General features: G+C 43.0%; 1 protein-coding gene across 6 annotated transcripts in view; it reads right to left on the bottom strand.

Annotated features, from left to right (window-relative positions):
- Positions 1–19,760, bottom strand: part of ALS2CL (ALS2 C-terminal like) — a 54,620-nt gene that overhangs the window by 2,371 nt on the left and 32,489 nt on the right. For all 6 annotated transcript variants that reach the window (XM_072329701.1, XM_072329699.1, XM_072329700.1 and 3 more), the window contains exons 4-24: positions 19,414–19,479; positions 18,926–19,091; positions 18,377–18,505; positions 17,959–18,078; positions 16,256–16,332; positions 15,794–15,860; positions 15,040–15,236; positions 11,429–11,494; positions 10,747–10,845; positions 9,563–9,721; positions 9,155–9,266; positions 7,587–7,664; positions 5,977–6,104; positions 5,066–5,239; positions 4,819–4,912; positions 4,126–4,283; positions 2,760–2,828; positions 2,143–2,316; positions 1,740–1,782; positions 1,476–1,537; positions 514–663 (exon numbers count right to left, since the gene is read on the bottom strand). In XM_072329701.1, the coding sequence (XP_072185802.1) occupies positions 514–663; positions 1,476–1,537; positions 1,740–1,782; positions 2,143–2,316; positions 2,760–2,828; positions 4,126–4,283; positions 4,819–4,912; positions 5,066–5,239; positions 5,977–6,104; positions 7,587–7,664; positions 9,155–9,266; positions 9,563–9,721; positions 10,747–10,845; positions 11,429–11,494; positions 15,040–15,236; positions 15,794–15,860; positions 16,256–16,332; positions 17,959–18,078; positions 18,377–18,505; positions 18,926–19,091; positions 19,414–19,479 (2,388 nt within the window). The remainder of the gene's footprint in view (positions 1–513; positions 664–1,475; positions 1,538–1,739; positions 1,783–2,142; positions 2,317–2,759; positions 2,829–4,125; positions 4,284–4,818; positions 4,913–5,065; positions 5,240–5,976; positions 6,105–7,586; positions 7,665–9,154; positions 9,267–9,562; positions 9,722–10,746; positions 10,846–11,428; positions 11,495–15,039; positions 15,237–15,793; positions 15,861–16,255; positions 16,333–17,958; positions 18,079–18,376; positions 18,506–18,925; positions 19,092–19,413; positions 19,480–19,760) is intronic.

The raw sequence follows: 19,760 nt of genomic DNA, 5'->3' as shown, positions 1-19,760 counted from the left end.
ACTAACTCGTCAGCCTTTCTATAGCTCTTTCAAACCCCTTGAAAAAGAGATTAATAGGACTAACATCTACAGGAAGGGCAGCAAGGCAAGCTGAGCACATTTCTTGCACATCTAAACTGCAATGGAGGTGAGCTTCCGTCTAAAGATCTGTTCTTCCTTCACATCTCTCTCTCAACCCACAGTGTGCAGATAATTCCTGTGGCAGCCTCAACAGTTGGCCTTCAAAGACTTTATATTCCTATTTTTTATACAATAACCTTGAATGCCTGTCAGACTGTGTTTCTCAGCATGGACATCCAGGAAATCCTTAATCATACTACATCATAACCAACACTACTAGACCACAGCTGGCAGACTAGGCCTCAAGATCCCAAATCCATCTGAGCAGAATGCACATTAAAAGACAACCCCCAGTTTTTCATTAATGTTATTTGGCTTGGAATGTAGAGATGCCCTTTCTTGGGTTGAGTTAGTACACAACCATGGGATTGAGAAGAGAAAAGCGCCACTTACTTAGCTCGTGATACAACATACATCAGGAGGGGCAAGAGGTCATCCATAGGGAGCTTGTAGTCTTTCTCCACCACTCGGGACACAGTGCTCTCTATCTCCTCATATGTCTTCTGGAGGATCAGCAGCTTTTCCCGGGGATCCACTGTAGTGCTATCAGTGCGAAAACAGCTGTGTCAAAGATGTTTCCACTACACAGGTCAAGAGATAAAGCAGTAACACTTAAAGAACAGACATCAAGCAGTCCTTCACGCTACAAAAAGGAATATATCAATCATCTCAAATGGCTGCACCAAGAAAAAAAAGGCAGCAAGGTGGTAAAAAGAAGCATCAACAGAGTCCAGGTGGACCTTGAGTCTTCCTGAGTCATGAGCATCCTAATGCCACCTTTCATTTTATCTGAGTCATTCAAGTAAAACTTTAGGGTGTGGAATGAATCTTTTTGGGCAGCTCTATCAAGAAAACTGTTCTTTCAAGGGAATAATACAGGTAACACATTTATAAGGTTGCCCACCACATCCTGAAAAGTAAATGCTGACTGTGCTACATGCTGACTGTGAAAGCCAAGTCAACGTGGCTAGAACATACAAGGACCTGAGAATTTCTGTCTGACGTCACTCTCAACACTTTCCTGTACCATTTTATCTTCGTTCCCATGTGATACTGCAGCACTATTCCCTAGACTAGCTCTCAAACCAATCAATCAAGCAGAGCTTCTTACGTCAAACTCTGCTTTTCTAACACATTGGAACACCATACAAGCAAGATATCCCTCACATAGCACCATCCACATGCCCAGAGCAAGAGGTTCTATCATGACCTAGCAGTCATAGCCAGGCCCAATCTGCTAAGCACATTCACGTGAGCAAACTCCTTTCCATTGAAGTCAGATTTCATGTCAGAACGTCAGGGGAAAGAAAATTTCTACAGTAAGAGAAAGTGAGGAGTTAAAGATGGTGACTTACATCAGCTTCTGCAAACACTCTGTGGCAGACAGGAAACACTTGTCTTTGACCAGGGACCGCCTCTGCAAAGGAGACAAAGAGTTGTGCCTCTGTCAGATCATCTCCCCAGGAGCCACCTCATGCCTTCTCAGTGCTGGACATATTTACAGCGGTGTAGAGCCTCTGTGCTATCTTAGGTGAAGCTCTATCATTGGCTGGCACCAACATGTAGCTCTATACCATCTCACTCACATGCCATATTTTGCTTTTAGGGCTACTTCTTACCTGGTTGGTTGTCAAGGTGAGGTCTTTCAGAGGCCAAAGGTGTCTGAAATAAGAATACAGAAATAAAAGTTTTAGAAGGCAGATGCCTGCATCTCAACTACATTCTCAGTCAGTCTTCATTGTTAATATCTCCCCACTGAAAGCCTTACAGGTGGCAATATGTTGAGCTCTCTATTCTCAACCTCACGGCTAAAGGAAAAACATAATAGCTCAGACTCGTTGACCTGAATGCAGGGTTGATTTTACTTACAGAGGGAAACCTAGGAAAGATTTCAATGCTAGAGCTAACAATGGATCAAGGAATTAACATGCTATACATTAGTGCCACTAGAGCTTACCCTGGCTGTTAAGTTTCACAGCTGATATCAGTAGGATGCATTCTGAAGTGAAAAAGGTCACTTACTTCTGTACATCCAGAAACTCCAGCAGCTTGATGTCAGGAAATAGACTCAGGTCCACAATCCCTTGACAGTAGAGGTCATCTTCCCTTTCATGATAGAGCATGTAGAGCATGAAAAGCTCAGGGTAGAAGCAGGGCAAGATCAATGGAAGGACCACGCTGTATGCCTTCTGGTCACTACAGCAGAGAAAAGAAAAGCTGAGTCCTACCTATATAGTGAAGTCTAGAATCTTGATATGACCAAAAGCTATGCAGCTATACAGGAGCCAACATAAAAAACAACTCCTAAGACTGCAATATCTGCAAAGAACACTTGTGATTTCTTAAGGAAGAAAGAATAAATTTCATAGATAAAGCCCTTCTCCAGCTGATGTGAGTTATCTTGCAAGGCTGTGTTCCATACACCTCCAAATCCCCACATCTTTATTCTGCTATGGAACACAATTAGGAGAAGTTACTCTCCTGCAAATCACCGAAAGCTTTGCACTCATAAGAGAAAAGTGTGAGAATCAGACCTGGGTCAAGTGCACAAATGCAATCATATTAGCACTTACTGCATTTTAGAAGATACCTCATAGGTTCAAGCAGCCTAAGGTTAAGCAATCCATGGTAACACATACCTTACCTCTCCAACCACACATTTCATGGGCAGTTGACCTTTCTGTTCCAGTGCCAGATGGAGCAAACCCCTACAGCATAAGCAGAACAAAGTTACATTTGTCTGAAGACAGTTTGTGCCTATAGTCACTCTGTTTTCTTCTACACTGGAACCTCTGTTTAATAAGAGCTTTATACAGTGATTTCTCTCTCCAGGAGCAGACTCTGTCTCTCTCAGCAGTATCACAATTCAGAGGCAAAGTTTCATGATCAGTCACACCATCAAGTTCTCTAATCCATCTTTGAACATGGTCATACTCTACTTAGAAACAGCAGTTTGGGCTTATCATGAAACTTCCAAGCCAAAGCTGTGCAATAACAAAAAAAATGAATGGGAAGATGTTGCCTGGTTTTGGCACAGATGCATCACTACAGAAACCTTAGCCAGGTGCACAGCAGAGCAAGGTGGTTCCATCTCCCACACAGCTCCATCTCCCACACTGCACCTTAAAGGTTCTGAGTTATGAATGAAGCTTTCCAAGTATGCATTGAGCCCAGAAACTCATGAAGGTTCACATCAACCACTGATAAGGTCATCGGCCCTGTTGTACTGTTCATGAATGCAGTTTCTCTCTACTACTCCATATCACAGCAGAGACATGTAGCAGATGAACTGACTAGTTCCCATCAGACTGCTCTAGGACAAGTAACTCTTGCTGGCAGCCCTCCTCAAGTACTCAAGGCTACATTGATAAGAAAAGAGCTTTTATCCAGCCTAGCTCTTTCAATGCAATATCTTACCCACGTGTAGTTAGAAGAAGAGCTAAAAAGACATTCAAGCAGCAACAGAGCCCCAGTAATACCTTTGATCTTGTTCTAATGTACCCATGGGCACAAGCACACGACTGAACAACCTCCATTTGGAGTTACTACCAATACCAGCCAAACCTCAGTGACATGCTTACACTGCATGTTCTTAACTCTTGTTGAGTTGAGGCATGTTAAGCTGAAATCATTTTTCACTCAAACACAGGTATTGAGTACCACCTTGCATGCTTTGATACACTTGCTACCCTTGTTACTTATCTTGCTCATATTTGTGCTTATCTAAGTAAGTTATTATGAGTAAGAGCTCATTAAGCAGCCATATCTCAATTATGTTTAGTCACATTAAAGCCATACCCCGTGGTTTGTGTACTAAATAATGGATGTAACACCTCCAAGGGCCATAAGAGCTTATTTAATGCAAGTATCTCTTTATCTAACACTGTTTTGAAGCAAGTATCCCAAAAAAATGCGACGTGATATAAAACTGTCCTGACATAAAGGAATTATCCCAATGATCTACTTCATACACCCACTGGAAATGTCTCAGACTTCTTTACTTACTGGTAAAACTCCCATATTTTCTTTGCATAGTACTTGACTTCCTCTTGTGCCATAGTCAGCAAGTGTCTGTTGGCCCCAATCCCAGAGTAAGTTGCCTGAAAAGCTATTGTCAAGGCCTTCAGCAGCTTTCCCAGTGGGTGCAGAGAAGATTTCAATGCCTGATGATAGAGGAAAATTAAGTTTTACAAGCCATCAGTAGAGGAGAAATACTGAAGAGCAACCCAGCTTTCCTTTGTCAGCAAAGGAGAACAAGTCTGGAGAGAAAGATTATAATTTTGGTCTATCTTAACTGCTAAATGCCCACTGTCAGAAATAAACGTGCTCAGCAGAACTCGCTGCTGTGATGATCTTTGCTGTGATATGCAATAAAGGGCAAAGGCTTCAAGGTATGCTCGGCTGAGTGAAAAACAACTTAAAAGTTCACAGGAGTAGATTAATCATTTCCAGCAGTTGGTTATTGCCTGACACTGTTTGAGAGCCAAGAATAAAAGCTTGGTCACCACTTTCCTGACCTGTCCGCCTGCATACAACATGAACGCCCACAAAGCATGGAAGAAAACCCTCTTCTTCACAAACTTAGATATTGACACCCATTTAAGACAAGATTCTTGAAGTCACTGACTGTATTGCTTTATATTAGCACTCAGAAGTTGCTATGAGACTTGGACAGACACAAAGCTTTTTAAACCTTACCTTCTCTAAATAGCTCTGTAGCGACCCCAGTTCGTGGTGTTGGACAAGCTCTTCAAGAATATCTTCTGTCTTCCAGGAAACATCTTCAGTCCCCCTGAAAATGTGGACAAGTGAGGAATGAAAATTAGTTAGGCCAAATCCCAATTGGTATTGCAGGTGGGAGACAAGGGGGTTAATAGAACATAAGGAATTGTTCTGTCTACACAAATGGCTCCTCTGTTGCAGTGATGGCATGCGGTACTCGTACCTTTGGCAGAAGAGGTACTCCTGAGATTTCCGGAGCTCCTTGCTTGTTTGTATGTGGAATCCAGTAAAAGACTCCTCCATTTCTTCTTTACAGCCCGAATGGATGAACTCCAAGAACTGATCATAGATTCCCTTCCATCTCTTCTCTACTGGGAACTCCTTGAGGCCCAGTTGACTGCATGACATGACATGGCATTAGGCTTTTTTATTTTGAGGAAGGGTGCAATCATTTCAGACTTCACCTTTTAAATACAGAAAGTTCTCCTGAATAAGATATCAATGCAAGAACTATGGGAGCAGAGAAAGTCACCAGTGCCTAACCGGTGATTCAGACAAAACAACTTCAGTCTATTATCCTGGCAATGAGACACTTTGGACTAAAAGAAAATAATTAATGGTGCATGGAACATCAGTAATTTGAATCTTTGTTGATTAATTGATCACAGAGTTTCTGCTCCACTCCTAAAGACAGACAGACTTTGCTACCTTTTTCCTTTGCTACCTTCTTTGCTTTTCTGTCCTGGAAATACTGAGATAGGAAGAGGGTCAGAAAAGGAGCAGGAGATATATTTTAGCAACCTAGTTTTGTCTGTATAGCGTCAGGCCTGTCAGTGCATGTGCCAGGGCATACACAGAGAAATGTGTGCACGCATGAACAAATCACTTCCCAAACTCCCTTCACAATGAGGATGGGAGTATGAGTGGCCAGCAAGAAGACAGGGGCCGAATATCTGTTTTTTGCCTCCCATGTGACATTAAGATTAACGATAAGTTGTGCTCTCCTCTCCTCCTCCTCTCCCTGTATAAACACTAGATTTCAGACCCGCTACCCCTGTAGTGACTGATCCAGGACTCTTCCAGGTGCTGTCAAAATACAAGCCACAACCCAAGAAATCAGCTGGTTTTGCTCACGCTTTGGTTATTCTCTCATCCAGCTGCTCGTTCGATGTATTCAGGATACCTTGCGTCTGAAGGCCTTGGCCCGATTTATTAGTAAAGGTTCCCTCCAGAATAAAGCCATTGGCGAATGACAGCTTTCCCTGCAACAGAGAAATATGGGATTAGTGTGCCAAGATCTCATTAGCAAGAGGAAACAAGCTGGACCAAGCCCTCAAATTCTCTTTTCCTCAGAGCCAGATCCTGAAATGGTGACTAAGAACAACTTCCAACACTGATGTGTACATTTTTAGCATTCAAAACAGTAGTATCATTACGGTAATGATCACTGGAGAAAACACATCCCCGATACTGAGTAACACATAAAGGACTATGGAAGGTGAGGACCACCACAATCACAGAGTAAGATTTTTGTACTATACTTGACTACAAGAAGCCAATATCTTTGAGTTATAAAATTTTCTGGCTTGAAAGACATGAACTGCAATTTCTCCTCTATTTTTTCCACTGCTTGTTAAAACCACAAGCAAGTTTGGCCTCATAGATAGAGGGAAGCATAAGATAGACACCATAAAAGCTTTCAGAACGTTTGCTGCTACCAAGAAAAACCTTAAATTCATTGGGGCCAGTACAGGAGAAGGCGTGCAGTAGCTTGATTCAAACTTAAAAGGATTTAATTAAACCAAACTCAAAGACAAACAATATTGAAACAAATCTGTCTTCCAAGGCAAACCTGAAATCCTTGCTGCTAATAACAGGAGGCGTTCTATCTTCACATAATGAGCAGATTTTTCTAAGCCAACCACTCAAACTAAAAATCTATTCTGGAGGAAGCTGCATTTAAACACTACAATCAGACTCTGCAAAATTCACCCCAACGCCTCTTGTTGAAGAAGATTATGACAAGCGCTTCCTCCCATGACAAGTCAGTAAATGACGGGGCTGATTTGCAGCTGCCATCACTCATCAGTTGTTAACGTCAGCGCAGTCTGATCTGACCACACACTTCCCGTCAGACTTGCCATACATTTCTGTAACAAGCTGGAGGACTCGTTTTCGCTGCAATAGGGCACATAGTGAACACTTTGGCTACATATTTCTGTTAAAGATCAACTCAAAAAAAAAAAAATGTTGAACGTGCCAACTCAGTGGCCAGACTAAAAATCAAACTTCCAAGTGCCGTCAGCTGTGTTAACACCTTGGCTGTGCTAGCGTAACACCGGTACTGTAATTCTGTTTTGTTCTCTGCATCATTTCCTGAGCTCCTCAACCACTATAAAGGCTAAACCATTTGTTCTGAGAGCACAACATCCTGATTGCGACTATGAAATAAATGCAGCTAGAAGTCTCCAGAAAACAGCAATAACAACTAAAAAAAACAAACCCTCAATTTAATACAATGCTCAAAGCCCCTAGGCCCCATGCTGCTCGAAATCTCCCTGTTGCAGCTTCCACTGTGTGAATGAGAAGGATAGAAGGAGAAACAAAACAAGTTGTAACAAAAAAAAAAAAGACAAAATAAACTGTTGTTTCATCTCAGCCTTTATATATAGTTGCTTGCTTTCCACAAAGCTAATGGATTCTTTAAAGTTCATACCCTCTCCCTCCAGAAAACATGAGCCCACCTTTCCAACAAACGTTAGATCTTGCGTGAAGTTTCCTTCATAGACTGAGTCATCTTCCAAGAGCAGAATCCCAGATCCCTTCATTTAAAAAGCAAAAGTAGTGAATTAATGACGCTAAGTTCATACTTAGTACTGTTTACCCAGAAATAGCCACTGGCTTAAACTTACTTATGGGCTGCAGGTTCTGAGAACCTCTCTGAAAGCCCAAAAAGTCATATGCAATATTAAAGAGAAAAGCAAAGAGGTGGTCTACAGACAGCCCAGTCGGCACCACAACATGGAGGAGATGTACTGAGTAGCCAGGTGGTTTTAAATGACAGTACTACTACAATTATTTCCCTACAGCAAGGAATGAAAAGGCAGTTTTCCCACTCCAAGAGTGGTCACCAAGAATTGTGCTATGGATGAACTCGTGGTCCTCCCAGTCCCATGACCTGCTGGTGACTCTAGCCAGCTGTGTCATTCTTTGTAAGCACGTTAAGAGAAAAGAGGAAGGGTGGCTGCCATGTAGGATTAGCTTTGTCCCTTTGCTGTGCAGTCAACAGGGCATTAATAAGATTCTCCTAAGCACTCATAAAATGACTTGCTCCATTGCCTCCCAGCTCCCATGGCTGCTTACAGTAGCATGCATTTCAGGGAAAGAACACAACGAAGCAGAACAGACATGGAACAACTTATGCCAAAGGGGTAAATAGTTCTCACTAGAGTTTGGCCCAAGGTTTGAACCCAGAGGTTTATACGTACCCACACCAGTCAGAAAATGTGGTCACTTTTAAAGCTGTAACACATTTTCCACTGGAATGGTTTTCTTAGTGGAAAGTGCCCTTTTTGGCAAAAACAAAAGGTTTCCAGGGGAAGCTTCTTGGCCCTACCGATTTTCCACTAGGAAAACTGAAGCGATTGCTCCCCACTTGGAAGCCTTGTGAAGTTAAAGGAGCCTTTGGCAGCTGGTAGTCCAAAAGACAGCTTTACTTTGATTCCCCACAGATGGAACTTGAACGGAAAGCCTTTACAACAGTTTCCATGCTAAACATTTTGTCCTAATTTGGTGTAAGAGGAGGGAAGTTGTTTGCTTTTTTAAATGTGCATTTTTCATGAGAAGAAATACTTTTATTTCCAAGCCAGCTCTCCCATGACAGTTCCTCACACCAACAACTAACTTTCAATGAACTGGAAAGACAACTTAAAGGCATGCTCACATTGACAAGGTAAAGACTTAATAATCTCCAAGACCGACACAGTATCATATTTACCAGCACGGCATTTGAAATGCAATTTCAGTTCTATAATTGTGACCCAATGAACAGCTGAGAGGCTAAACCTATAAGTGTCTTAGCATGAGCAAGAGGTGACAGCCTCACTTCTTCCTACCTGTACTTCATGAAGGTGGTAAGAAACAGAAGGCTTTACTCTTCAAAAAAGCTACTGTTGTAAAATATCAACGCTTAATTTTCCTTGCCTTCCGTTTTCCCTCAGAAATTAACTACAAAGTGAAAGCTTAATCTGGTCCTTGATGCAGGGGTTCCATGTCAAATTACCTAGACAGTCCGCTGAAAATGGATACTCACCACCATTTTATCAGCATGAAATGTCCTTTGATAGCAGACACCTGACTGGGTGACTACAATGCCTTGTCCATGTCTGTGATCATCAAGCCATGTCCCTATGTATCTCTCCCCTCTGAAAAGCAAGAGAAAAAAACATAAGCTTTTTCCTTGAATCACTATATTTCCGTCAATTTGATGCATCAGAAGCTAGGTTTACCCAATGAAGAAGTTCCATGAAGAAGAACAAAAGCCAGACACTGCACTAATCCAACTCAGATTCCCTAGGAGTTCCAAGCTGTAGAGCAGAGGCTGAACTCATTCCCCATTCATCCTCAATCCCCCCTGTCAGAACATGAGGCTTTCCTCATGCCAACAGATGGGAAATACTGTCAGGCACTTAAAGCTATCTTTGATTCGTGCTGCCCTTACCTGTCCTTGTCTTCCCAGACTCCATATCCATTCTTCTTGTCATTTTCCCACTGTCCTGTGTATTTAAATGGATGCTCAGCTGAGAAGTTCTCCAGTATACCAAATCCTTGACGCACATCATCTTTGAAGTAGCCTTTGTAGACCATATCATTCCCATACCTACAGGGAGCAGAACAGACTAAGACAGCGCATATTTGATAGCTATTATAGGAGCAGGAAGACAAGAAAATAAAGTAGATTGGGCTCATCTTCCTGCTAAACATTGCACATATTTGACTAGTGGCTCTGGAGCTTGCAGTAGTTCACTATTAGGAACATGCATCACCCAGTTCAACCACTCTACAGACAGCTTTCGGCATTATCTGAGGACATACCACTTTGGCCTGCAATTGTCTTGGGAGAGGCCGCTCAGCCTTTGACCTCCTGCCAGCCAGGTCCCAGTGACTACTGACAAATCCAGGGTGGGAGTAGGTCAGGCCAAGCAGGAAGCCAGAACTGCCTTCCCCTTCATACTCCCACCAACCACCCCTTCTCCTGGGATCACCCGTGAGGGAAGAAGAGCTTCTCAGAGCTCTAGCCATGCTGGGTAACAGATTTTCTTCACTGCTACAGAAGAGAAAACAGCTAAGCAGAGCTGTCATCTTTAATGGTCAACATGCTTTCATGTTTTACACTACACAGTAACACAGCACTGTTCAGCTGGCTTTAAGTCCCCTAGTGGCTTCGGTATACACTATACTGTTCTATTCATAAATAAGGAATATTATGTCCTCGTTTATGTCCTCTCTGTAAGGTCTGGTTCAGACAGCACAGTCAGATGAGAGAGAACGCTGTGCACTCTACCACATCTATCCAGGGCTGATTGCAAACCATGTGCTCTCTACTGTGCAACAACAGACCATTGACAATCTCACTTATAAAACACAGAGGATGTTTTGTTGGGTAGTTACAATGGTTTTAGCTCATGGGGAAGCTCTTACTGTTCCAATATTCAGGAGACTTAGTGCTGATGAAGAAGCCATACTGCCCATCTCCAAAGCAAAAGCAAACAAAGCCAAAACAAAAAACCACTCAGGCCTGAATTATCCTGGGTTTTACACTGCAACTGGGCCTGTGGGAACACTTCAGCCATTATACATATGGAGTTCCCTTTTCCCCAGTGTCCATCTTTGGCTTTTACTTACTCACAGATTCCATAGCCTCTCATCTTGCCCTCATACCAGTGGCACTTATAGCAGTCATACCGGTCTTCAGATCGCCGAGGGACGAGGCATATTCCAAACCTTTAAGGTGCACATGGTAGAGGTCAGCATGGAAACAAGTTACTCAGTTGTACTGGATCAAGTTTAAAAACTAAGGATCTGCTAACAAGATTTTACATGGCTGGGGCTGGTTTTACTTCAGACACTGATGAAATGTTTTCTTAACTTCAACACAAAATATTTGAGGTCAGCATTTTCCTCATAAAAATTTTTATCTATTCTGGGATTCATTTAGAAATAAGATACCTTAAAAGTCTTACTTTCAGAAAGTTCTAAAAGATACTGAAAAATTCCTTTCCAAGGTATTTTATGCGAACTATTTCATTTGGATTCAGAGATCACAGGTGATATTCACGCAATCAGATGAAGGTATCTCCATCAGAACAGGTCCTCTGCACTCTCTGCTTTTCTTTTTGTAGTCAATGGCAATTCACTAAGTTTCAGATCACTAAGACTAATTCAGGTGTCCAAAATAGGACAAATAAATTGGGCTGTTACGGTATGTTCCTGTTTCTCTAGGAAGAACAATTCCTCAGCTTATTTTGATAACAAGTAAGCAATCAAGGTAGTTGCCTTTTTGTTTGGTTCTATTTTTAAGGCTTACCCATGCTCCAAGCCCTCTTTGAAATCTCCAACATGGTTGCGACCATCACGCCACTTCAGTGTCCCCCTGCAAGAGTTACATAAGGGTTATCATCAGCATCATTCACATTTGAACATAAGTTATCAAGGCACAACCTAGAGATTGCTAAATCAAAACATTTCTTCTGCAGACAGAAAGAGAGAAGTTTCTTCATGCACCTTGGACTGTACTGAAGGGTTTTAATACTATAAGGTTTTAATGCCTTCGAATGAGCTGAAAGAATCTTCTTCCAAACACCCTCATCTTAAAAGCATTTTTTAGAGTTGCTGGGTTATTCATTTAGGACAATGTACACTATCCTTTTGTAATTACAGTGTAGTATGTGATTAGGCCACTCTGGCCTAATCAGTTCCAGCATGGCGCATCCCTGTAGACAAGTCAATGACACCATGGCCCAGAAATTCACTCTAACAGATGCTATGAAAACAAAAGAGACAAGCACTGCCCTAAAGGGATCGTATCTTTCCATCTGTTTTTGTGCTGGGGCTGTAGAAATGATTACACGAGATAACAATGCAACAATGAGACTAGAACAGTCAGTGCAATGCGTGCTTGAATTATTGCACAGATCATGCACATCTGTGAATGAGTTTCCTCCAGCTCCCCACCTCCCCCTCCACCCACACCCACTCACTGTTTTAAACCTTGCATCAGCCCAGACACAGCCATCTGCCTACAACCAAAGACAATACAAGATGGTGCAGTACCAAAGCCATGACACACTGTCTCGACTTTCATCAAGGATGTTGTTCTAAACACCTACACAAGACAGACTTTCAGGTATTAGCACACTGCGAAGTGGTCAGATCAATTTACATACATTTAAAATACATCTCGTTTTGCTTTGCTAGTGTCAACGAAAGGAAAGGAGAGCAAATCACACAGAATGCTAGCTCCAGCCACAGGGATGGTTCAAGCTATTCTCAATGGGACTGTCTCCTTCCTCTACTTCAAGGCATCAGAAGTACTGGGACAGAATGGCAAAGAATGCATAAGGTATTGCTGGAGAGCCCCGATTTGCACAACCATAGTCTACTGCTGGTGTGCTCTGCCATGCCAGTCTCTCCCTCAGAGGAAGACAAGCCATCAAGGCCAGCTTTGATCTCCAGTAGCCCTGTATTAGTAGCAAGTCCCATGGAGGAGTGATTTCACCAGTGGGAAGGAAAGCCTAGTAACCAAGCAATCAATTAGTCAGTTCTGCCACAGGTTTCTTGGGATACTTAAGTCACGTAATCTTAAACAACAGAGATATTCCTTCTTCACAACACTCCCCCAACCCAAAGACATTAAGAGGCAGAGTGCAAGAAAAGTGCATCTCTCTCTCTATGCCTGCACACAGTGGTTTTCTAATCCCCATTGGTAATGCGTGTGTCAGGTAAGGTGGAGGTTATGTAAAGAACTGCTTCAGGCTTAGCTCTACTCCAAACACCTACTTAATGCTGATTTGAAGAAAGGCAGTAGCTGTTCCAGAAAAGCTTTGAGATCAAGCTTTTGATCCCAGAAATTCTGTTTATGTCTCCTTCAAAACAAATCACTATACTCTTATTGGCTTCAACAGAAGCAAACCTTGTAAATAAATAAACAAAACCAAATCTGTGTCAAATTTAGGAAGTATGCAACTTCCATAACAATCTGTTTTGGTATCTTCAGCTCTATCAGTCCTCAAAGAGATTTTAGTCGGGACCGTTTAACCTTTCTTTCACAAATCACTCCTTTTTGACCAAGCTAATTCTTCAACTTGGGCTGGTGTAGTGAACAGTCCTCATGTTTTAATAGATTCTCACACCACGGGGAAATTCTTTTTGCTTTCTTGCAAGCAACGTTTTTATAATCGTTGGGTTTTGTTTTATTCTTCTACCCTTCATCGTGATGGTAGGATTTTATGCCTCAGGCTGAAATTACAGTAATAAACATTAGCTCAAGTCTAACTCCTAATTATAAGCATAATCCAGTGCAGTGCCTTCAGTGTGATCATTACCACATTAGGGGCAGCCTCTACAATTTACTACATAAACCAGTGTAATTAGCAAGATATCTATTATGCAGTAGATCAGGTGGCAGGCCTCAAACTTTAACCAAGCCCTGAAAGCAAATAGGTATGTCTCAGCTGCCCTCTGAATTTGTCCTCGATGCCAGATTTCTCTGTGGAAGTGAGGCAGGAACCAGACAGAGAAGCCAGCACACCCCCAGGAGAAGGCTCTGTCAGACCTGTTAGTAGCTTTTCAGTATCTAAAGGAGGGATACAAGAAAGAAGGAGACAGACTATTCCTCCTCCTTGGAGACATTCAAGGTCAGCCTTGACCAGGCTCTGAGTAGCCTGATGGAGCTGTAGATGGCCCTGTTCATTGCAGGGGAATCTGACAAAATGATCTGTAAAGGTCCCTTCCAATTCAAACAGTTCTATGACTCCATGATGAATACATCCAGCTGCGCATCCACTGGATCCACCAGTGTTGCATTGTGGCATCAGCCCAGAAGCTGACTGTGTCTTTGGCCGTATCAATGAAGGGTGACCAGCAGGGTGAGGGAGGTGACTGGCTCCCCCTATTCTGCCCTTGTAATGCCCCATCTGTGTCCAGGCCCTGGGCCCCCCCAACATAGAATCATAGAATCATAGAATCATAGAATTACTCAGGTTGGAAAAGACCTTGAAGATCATCAAGTCCAACCGCAGCCTAACCAGTAGCCTATCTCTTAAAAAACAACCACAAAACAATACCACAACAACAAACCTCTGCTAAATCATATCCCTGAGTACCACATCCAAGCGACTCTTAAACACATCCAGGGATGGCGATTCAACCACCTCCTTGGGGAGCCCATTCCAGTACCTAACCACCCTTTCTGTAAAGAAGTTCTTTCTAATATCCAACCTAAACTTGCCTTGGCACAACTTGAGGCCATTTCCCCTCGTCCTGTCACAAGTCAGTAGTGAGAAGAGACCTGCCCCACTCTCACTGTAAGAACCTTTCAGGTACTGGAAGACAGCAATAAGGTCTAAGACAGCAATAAGGTCTAAATAAACATAAACATAAATAAACATAAAAATGATGCAGAACTACTGGAGTAGGTCCAGAGGGGGGGCACAAAGATGAAGAAAGGGCTGGAGCACCTCTGCCTTGTAGAAAGGCTGAGGCAGCTGGTCATGTTTAGCTTGAAGAAGACAAGGCTCTAGGGAGACCTCACTGCAGCCTTCTGGTACTTGAATGAAGCTTACAAGCAAGAGGGAGACCAAATTTTACACAGGTGGACACAGTGATAGGAAAAGGGAGAATGGCTTTAAACTAAAACAGTGGAGATTTAGATTAGAAGTTAGGAAGGAATTGTCTACTCGGAGAGCTGTGAGGCACTCGCACTGCTGCCCAGGGAGGTTGTGGATGCCCAGTCCCTGGAAGTGCTTAAGGCCAGGTTGGATAAGGCCCTGGGCAGCCTGAGTTGGTGCATCATTGGAACTAGATGATCTTTAAGGTCCCTTCTAACCTACATCATTTTAGGTTCTATGATTAGCCTATCTTTGCACAGCCATAGTTGCATGTTCTTGCCAAGGAAGGGGGGAAAAAAGGGCTTCTTACTTGCCATGAGGCTTTCCCCAGTGCCATTCACCCTCGTAGGATGCGCTTTTGAACTTGCTCTCCAGCCTGAAGACGTAAGTGAAGAATCGGCAGGATGAGGGCTTGGTGCCTTCTCCAGTTTTACCCCATAGGGGGAAATCTCGCTTCCCATTCAAAGCCTGTCGGATGGCTTGGTTCAGCTTCCATTGCCAAACAGCCTAGGAACAGAGGAAGAGGAATGCTGAAAACAAAACAGCCCCAACCAGCAAGACAGAATCAGAGTTGGAATAACCTCAAAGATCACCAGTTTCTGGCTACATATGGCACCACCCAAAACTAAACCTTATATCTGAGAGTGCTGTCACAATGCTCCATGAGCTCCAGCAGCTCAGGGCCATGCCCACTGCCCTAGAGAGCTGTGCCATGCAGAGGAGGCAGCCCCTTCCCTCACCCAGCAGTGCTTTAGCTAATGAAAATAAAGAAAAAAGGCCACAAAAATCACAGACAAAAGGCTTCAGCTACATTTAAGTAGCTGTAGAGTCCAGTAACCTGTCTTCTGAATAAGAAGTTGAAATCACGCTGCTTAATGGTATGGAATCACAGATTGGTTTGGGTTGGAATGGACCTCAAAGATCATCTGTATGTCAGCTCCCACTCTGTAGGCAACATTCTGATCCCACTACAGAGGTGCCATCCCCTCTATGCTGTTTCCCTATTTCAGGGCTTGCTACATGGTATTTTCAGGTGGAACAGAAAGGCCCTGACCACTGCTAACCTTCATCTGTGGGTCTTTGGCAGAGAGAACAAACGTTTCTTCCGGGGTTATAATGCGGAGTCCATGCCTGTGGAGCAAAAGACATTTTGGAGATTATGAAAAACACGTTTCAGTCAAACAGAAGCTCATTTCTCCTTAAAAGCTAATGCTGTTTTTGCAGCCAATTTTTCTTTCTGAAGAGGTAATCAACTAGTAAACTCATCTTTGTTCTCTAGGACTGCAGCCAAAAACCATTACTAATTGATTTCAATATGTCAGCAAATACCAGCAGTCCAAGTCCAAGCTACTGCGATCCCATCTGAGAAGCACTGCAGTTGCCTGTGGCCCAGAAGCAACCCCTCTAAGTGGAAAAAAAGCTGATAGAACACTTCAAACCATCCCCTCAGTTCCACAATCAAGTCATTAAGTTGAAAACTTTCCCCCCCCACACACACATCTCCCAGAGGAGAATCTCCCACTTACAGTCCCGGAGCTGATTTCTCCCTGCAGGTTTCATCTACCCACACAAGCTTCAGATCAAAGCTCTGAAAGCTGTTTCCCTGGAACGAAAGGGAGAAGACATTATGTTGATTTGCCCTTGCCACGTCAATCCATTGAACAAGAGGGCAAGACTGGCAGCACAGTAAATACCCTCTTTTACAGTACATTTATCCATCTGACATTACAGTGACAAACTTCAGAGACTGAAAAGAAGATGTAGAAGAAGGAAGAAAGTTATTAGCGCATCACTTACAAATGGTGGTCCCACAAGGCCATGGCTACCATTAATAGAAACAGACCTTCTGTTCCATGGCGCCTTCTTAGACGGTACTTAGTTCTACAAGAGTTTCTTCCCTATCATATGACAGCATTCCCAAACCATCCCTGCCGCACAGCCCCTTCTAGTTTCACTCATGATCTATCTAGTATACAGATACCAGGTGGCTACATGATAGAGCTGCATTCTGTAAGGATATAGTTGAACAAGGTTGGGTAACAGCATCACGGAGTTGCCACGAATTAATCACTAATGTATCTACCAGATTGGGATAGAAAAGAAGGTTCAGATTCCCAGCACCAGAGTCATAATCTGCAGTCCCCAGACAGCAGACCAAGACAACCAGTCCAATCCCAGTTCAGTTATGTCTCCACATGCCTCAATAACAGTCATTGCAGCAGATGAGACATAGAGGGAGGGAACCGTTGAATGAGATGTCTACATGAATGAGATGTCTACAATGCAGATATCTCTGGGTTGGATGGTTACCCTCAGCTCTCATTCTGGTTAATGGACTTGAGGGCATGATTCAACTCATCCTAATTTTGCCATCTAAAACAGGTCAGATGAACCGCACCCAGAGAGCATGTCTTTCTCTCCCCTGACTATAAAGGCAGCCTGGGGGGGGGATTTGCTCAGTCCTAAGAAATCCACAACATAAGGCTGAATGAGATAACTGCCATTCCATTTCATCAGGCCTAGACTCTGACAACTGAGCTGTGTGGGTCTGCTCAGTGTTATCACAGGGATTCGTGTGAAGTAGCCCATAAGGTATATCAGCTCACATGGCAGTTGTATCCAGACACCCGAGGCACTGGCACATTACTAAAGAGCAAGCAGAGAGAAGTCTATATGGAGATCCAAGCTAGATTACACATGTTGTCAGTCAGAGCAAGCAAAGCTGGACTTAACATGCTGCAGAACAGCTCTGAACAAACGCTATGTGTTTATCCAAGACACTCCCTGTCTGCTTCACACTCTAGCCCTAAATCCCTGAGATAGCCCCAAGAACACCTACAACTTCTATTCCCATGCCACTAGCGGGGTAGACCATGAAGCATCGTATTTAGTCCTATGTGCAAGTGTTAACAGTGCAAGATCTTTGATTCATCAGGACCTGTTTGAATGAGCAAGAAAAATGAACAGATTCATACATAGGCTTGGGCTTGGGATACCACCTGTGTTAGCTGGGTAGTACGCATTCACTAGGGAAAAAGATATATAGATGCTCTTCTATTCCTAATTCTTCTTCTCTTACTATCTAGTGCAAACCATAGGTGCACGGATCTGAGACGGTTCTGAGAACAGCAAGTTCTGCTGCAGTTTCAGTATTACAGGAACATAAATTTCAGTGTCATTCATCTGTGCTGTTTTCTTCCAATCTCCCTTTCAAGGTTGGAAAATTCACCTGAATTAGTACAAGGACATCATCAAAGAGCAAGATTCGGTCTGATCGATTTGTACTGGCAGAGATGGGAAGATTTTTGCTATCTTCCAGCAGCCTCCTTTCAGGAACACACAGCATGTCCTGCAAAACATCCACAAAGATCAAGGTTGTAGACCAAAAGCATCAGGAAATGATCCGCAAGAGGACATGCAAGTCAAGCCAATGGCGTTTGCAGATGCCAGCTGATAGTAGACAGAACAAGACACAGAGTTCAACCCCCACAGAGCTAGAGACCATACGGTTTCTTCAAGGCTTTAACACTGCCCTGCTCTGCTGGCTTCCAAACCAGGTCCCAAAAATGCATCATTTATGTCAAATTTCCTCCATGGAGAAACAGAAGCGTAAGAATGCTAAGGGAGCACCCCATCAAGCAACTCACCGTGAATTTGTAGCCCAAGGATTTCCATAATGCCTTGGTAAAACAAGCTTCATCCAGAACTTGGCTAACGAAAGACTTCAGCTTCACATATTCATTGACAGCGCTGCTAACAATATCCTTTTCAGAGCCCTGATAGAGAAAGACAAGACTTGAATGATGCTTCAGGCATGGGCAAACAGGGCATCTACTCTTTAGCCTATAGAAAAAAAATCTCTGCAGCTCTGAATTCAAAGGATTAATGAAAGTTAATCCTCCAAACCCACCTGCAAGGAAAGCCTCCCAAACCTAACGTTATCCCTGCCACCAGCAAATGTGTGAGATCTAAGGCCATTTATGTGTCCCTTAGCAGCTCGAACTATGCTGGAGGGCTCAATCCTCATTGCTTTGAGACCTTCAAGTGGACTCTGCCCCACCAGTGCTTGTTAACACTACCAGAAAGCAACTTCCCCCCAGCCTCCTTTGGTTTCTATCCCAAACCACAGAGCCCTACGATCTCTACATGAGTTTTTAACATGAGCCAGCAAAGTAACATCACATAAAGCTTCCTACCTCTTTGAGAACCTCGTTCAGCTTGTTAAGGAGCAGTATATATTGCTCGATGTGGTCACGGATAGGTTTGTGAAGGACAGTATACAAGGCCAATGACATGGAGGTCTCAGAAGTGAAGTCTGTGAGGAATTGTTTCAGCACTGTCTTATGGTGCTTCCAGGCTTCACTGCATGGTGACACATTAAGAGAAAGGTTCATTAACTAATTGTTCTGCCAACTGCTGCTACTCTGTTTTCCAAGCCTATTTTCTATCTTTGCAAATAGGAATCACACACACAGATGTACAGAACATGGCATAACTTTCACAACCATTTGCACTCTGACTGACTCAGATGAAGTGATTGTAAGTCCTCTCGTGCCCATCACTCATCCCTTCAGTTGCTGTTTTCCATGAGACCCTGACAACGTATTTGAGCTATGCATAGCTGCAAAGAGACGCTGGGATATCTGTAGACTGTTCTTAAACAAGAGATCTTGAACCCACTGACCTTTTGCTCTTTGTGGCATGTTCGAAGCCATGGACTACGACATAGTTGGCAAAAGTGACAAAATACCTGTTACAAGGGCAAACACAGAGGCAAACATCAGCAATGAGGTTTAAGTTCTTAAAGTTTCTTTAAGCTTCTTTTGCTTGAAGTAAAAACACATGATTTACTGACGGTAAATTTAAGTATCCATGTCAATGTATTTCATCTCTCACTAGAGGGAGATCGAGCTGTACTTTTTGTTAGCAAACACCATGTTTTCTTCCAGTTGTGACTTCAGACAAGTGTTCTGTCCAGATTTAATTAACATTTGTTCAATTTTCAGGATCATGTATTTACTGCTGATTTTC

This window comes from Excalfactoria chinensis, chromosome 2 (assembly GCF_039878825.1).
Source record: "Excalfactoria chinensis isolate bCotChi1 chromosome 2, bCotChi1.hap2, whole genome shotgun sequence".
NCBI lineage: Eukaryota > Metazoa > Chordata > Aves > Galliformes > Phasianidae > Excalfactoria > Excalfactoria chinensis.
This window is presented reverse-complemented; position numbering and strand designations above follow the sequence as displayed.